This window comes from Lotus japonicus, chromosome 4 (assembly GCF_012489685.1).
Source record: "Lotus japonicus ecotype B-129 chromosome 4, LjGifu_v1.2".
In the NCBI taxonomy this organism is placed as follows: domain Eukaryota; kingdom Viridiplantae; phylum Streptophyta; class Magnoliopsida; order Fabales; family Fabaceae; genus Lotus; species Lotus japonicus.
The window spans coordinates 60,349,645-60,353,475 of NC_080044.1; the positions used below are offsets into that span (position 1 = coordinate 60,349,645).

Sequence of the window (3,831 nt, forward strand, 5' to 3'; positions counted from 1 at the left end):
AAGATCTCAGACATATTTTCATATTTAATTTTCAAATCCTATGAGTCTGTTTTGATGCAAATTAAAAAGAACTTATTAAAACTTATTTAGTGATTTTTTAGTAAAAAAAAGCTTTAATAAGCTCTTATAATATGGGAGGAAAAAAAATGGTTTAAACATTTCTTTCTTTTGGCCTTACGGGATGATTCGTTCCATTTTCATGCCCTAAACCCATACTTTTTGGAGATTCTTCAGTTGTTCCAGCGACAATGGTGTGTCCAACTCAACCACATCCCGAGAAGTGCTAATGATGTAGTTGACTGTTTGGCTGGTCTGGGTGTAACTCGTCAATGTGCCTTTCTTTGGTTAGAAGATCCTCCTCTCAAGCTTGATTTCATCTTGTCTAAGGATTTGTTAGTCATGTAGTTTCATTTCTTGTCTTTTCCTTTTTCGATGTACCGAGAAAAAAAAACTAATTGGTTAATAAATCCACAAATTTCATACTAGTGTAATTTAGGGTATTTTTTCTTCTTGAAAGTATCTTCCACGAAAGAGTTTGAGCTGAAAACATTCGCATCATGGTAGAATTAACTCTCACAATGGTAGACTTTTTGTATTCATAATAAGATTCGAACTCAAGACCTTACTTAATGAGAATCAAACATGTACCACTTGAACTAACTACTCATGGAGTCATGGGTAATTTAATATTTATTTGATTCCATCATTAGAGATATTCGAATCTAAAACAATTTTCATTATTAATTTTTTAAACATGTTTTCAAATGAAGATAAGAGAAAAACAATTTGTCAAAACTTAAACGTAAAATATCTATGGGATATTTTTAGTATTTTAGCTTTAAAAACTGAAAATAAATTATATTTTTTTAAGAAATTCATATTAATGATTTATTTTTTCTTTTCTAATTTTAAAAACTAAAACTGTTTTACAAAATAGTAATCAAAATTCATTACTGCATCATGGTACGTACTACGTAGATAGATATTGAGTATTTGAGTTAACAAAGTAAGTTTTTTTTTGAACTTGTTAACAAAGTAAGTTAGCAAGTAAAAGTTAGAATATGAAAAAAATATTTGTTAGTCGAAATATACAATTATATTTCGAACAAGTGATGACATTTGTTAAAGATAAATAAAAGGTAACGACATTAAAATTATCAAAATTATATGAGTTTTAATGTATTCACATTTTATTTCTACCTGCATTCTTTGTTATCACATCACATATCATATCTTATCTTATCTTTTTATATCACTTCAGTGTAAGTGTTATATGAGTGTAAAGAATTTTTTTCCTAATTACATGCATGGAATTTGGGCAGATGGTGTGATGAGTGAGAACATCTTATAAGGTGGGAAGTAGTATAAAATTATTAAGTGAGGAAAAAAGTTGAAGAAGTGGGCTTTTAGGCTATAAACAACCAACCCAGGTTACCTTACATTCCACGTTTCCTCCTCCCAGTATTTATGGCCTTCTTTTCCTCTCTCACTTTTCTTCTCATATTCAAAAACCATCCCCTCCCCATCCTTCAGTTTCTTCTTGTCTTAGCCTGATTTTCATCATCACTACCCTTCCCTTCCTCTCTTCAATTCTTCTCTTAAACCTCTCACTGATAACTAGCTACAAAGCTCTTCTGTGAGGCCTTGATATTGAAAATTGAGATTGACCCATCTTAGCTTCTTGATCAAAGCTCAAAACATTGAATTCTGATAAGGAAGAAAGAGGAGGGTTTTTGAAGGGTAGTTTGAATCAATGGAAAACATCTCAGTGCTATCTAAGGAAGAGGATCAGATGGATTTGCCTCCTGGATTTCGATTTCACCCAACTGATGAAGAGCTTATTAGCCATTACCTCTACAAGAAGGTCATTGACATCGAATTCTCTGCTAGGGCCATTGGAGAAGTGGACCTCAACAAGTGTGAGCCTTGGGATTTGCCATGTAAGTGAAATCAATCAAATTCCCAGACTCGCCTTTTGATTTTTCTTTGGCTTTTCACTTTTGATTTGATGTGTGTCCACTTTGCCTTATGCTGTTTCGAAATTTGAAACTTTATGTATGATTTTGGATGCAGGGAAAGCGAAAATGGGAGAGAAAGAGTGGTACTTTTTCTGTGTGAGGGACAGAAAATACCCAACAGGGTTGAGGACAAACAGAGCCACAGAAGCAGGGTACTGGAAAGCCACAGGGAAAGACAAGGAGATTTTCAGAGGAAAATCGCTGGTTGGAATGAAGAAAACTCTGGTTTTCTACAAAGGAAGAGCACCCAAAGGAGAGAAAAGCAATTGGGTCATGCATGAGTATAGGCTTGAAGGGAAATTCTCTGTTCACAACCTCCCTAAAACTGCAAAGGTAATTGATTGTCCTGTTTTTTTCTAGATCCTCTGTTTTCAAAGTTAGACATTATTGTTTGTTATTAATGAATGGCTATGCGTGAGGTCCGGCCGGGTCCACTTTGTAGATTTAATGTAAGCAGTCTTATCTTGCACTTTAGCAAGAGATAGATTACTAGGCTCGAACATGTGACCGCAAATTCACATGTCAGCAACCTTACTTACATGTTACTAATGCTGATTGATTTTGTTCCTTTTATTGCAGAACGAGTGGGTTATTTGCAGGGTGTTTCAGAAGAGTTCAGCTGGGAAGAAAACACATATTTCTGGGATAATGAGGTTGGATTCTTTGGGTTTGGGGCATCATGAATTGGGTTCTAGTCTTCCACCTCTCACAGATTCATTGTCTTCCATTAATAAGACAAAAGCTCTGCTTGATTCGGCTTACGTGCCCTGCTTCTCCAATCAAATTGATGTTCAAAGGAATCACCAAGGAGGGATCTATGATTCCTTTTCCAACTCCATCTATGGAGTTTCTTCAAATCCATTAGAATTTTTTCCAAGAGTCCCACCTTCTTCTGGATCCTTATACTCGACTACTCAAGGTGTTCAAGTTCCATCTAGTTTGCCATTTCCAGGTTCTGTTTACAGCATGCAGGACCAGGCTATTCTGAGAGCCTTATATGAGAATAATGCTTCAAATTTTGTCAATGGATTCAAGGCTGAGAGGGACATGGTTAGTGTCTCTCAGGAAACTGATTTGACTACTGATATGAATGCTGAAACCTCTTCAGTGGTATCAAATTTTGAAATGGGTAGGAGGAGCTTTGAGAATCAGAATCAAAATCAAAATCAGAATCCTCCACCTGCTTCTGCTGCAGGAGTGGACCATGATCATGGTCTGTGGAGCTACTAAACTCAAATTAAGAAAAGAAAAGAAAAACAACTTTTGAGCTAAGAAGAAAGAGCCTGATCAGTTACAAGGGATTGATGGTGTTAATTGTCTATGTATAGATTTTATCTGAACGAATTATTACTGAAGCATATGATATGTTATGTTGTCAGTATAAGAAATCTTGTGAAATTAAGGTGTTTTTGTCCTTTGTTATTATAGGCTTGTGCCTGGCATGAGCACCATTATTATTTTGTTTTAAATTAAAAATTATGATACTGGAATGAGACTCATTAGGTATATTATTGATCTTGCTTGTTGATCTTGCTTTTGTGGATTGTATATTATTATAGTCCAGCTAATACACTAAGTGATGACCCTGATTGAATCTGTTAATATCTGAATTCCATATTATTGTTTAGGTTTAGAATGTGGGGATATTCAGGTTACTCGTAGTCAGATATTTTCTGGATTCACGCCTTCGGTCAGTTCATATAATTCATCAACATTTGAAGGCATGTATATGTTTAAAATCTGAGTCGAATAACCTTAATCAAATGACTCAGATTGCATAACTGTGCGAATTTAAAATATGAAATTGTACCAT

General features: G+C 34.7%; 1 protein-coding gene across 1 annotated transcript; it reads left to right on the forward strand.

Annotated features, from left to right (window-relative positions):
- Positions 1-1,404: 1,404 nt before the first annotated feature.
- LOC130715226 (NAC domain-containing protein 100) lies at positions 1,405-3,529 on the forward strand. Its single transcript, XM_057565303.1, has 3 exons — positions 1,405-1,940; positions 2,074-2,351; positions 2,598-3,529. The coding sequence occupies exons 1-3, from the start codon at positions 1,754-1,756 to the stop codon at positions 3,246-3,248; spliced, it is 1,116 nt and encodes a 371-aa protein (XP_057421286.1). The 5' UTR covers positions 1,405-1,753; the 3' UTR covers positions 3,249-3,529.
- The last annotated feature ends 302 nt before the right edge of the window (positions 3,530-3,831 follow it).

What these genes read in the sequence shown, in the direction of transcription:
- LOC130715226 (XM_057565303.1), top strand. Translation starts at nt 1,754, where the DNA reads ATGGAAAACATCTCAGTGCTATCTAAGGAAGAGGATCAGATGGATTTG. An exon ending in TGAGCCTTGGGATTTGCCAT is followed by an intron (nt 1,941 to 2,073) that starts GTAAGTGAAATC and finishes TTTTGGATGCAG; the next exon opens with GGAAAGCGAAAATGGGAGAG. An exon ending in ACCTCCCTAAAACTGCAAAG is followed by an intron (nt 2,352 to 2,597) that starts GTAATTGATTGT and finishes CTTTTATTGCAG; the next exon opens with AACGAGTGGGTTATTTGCAG.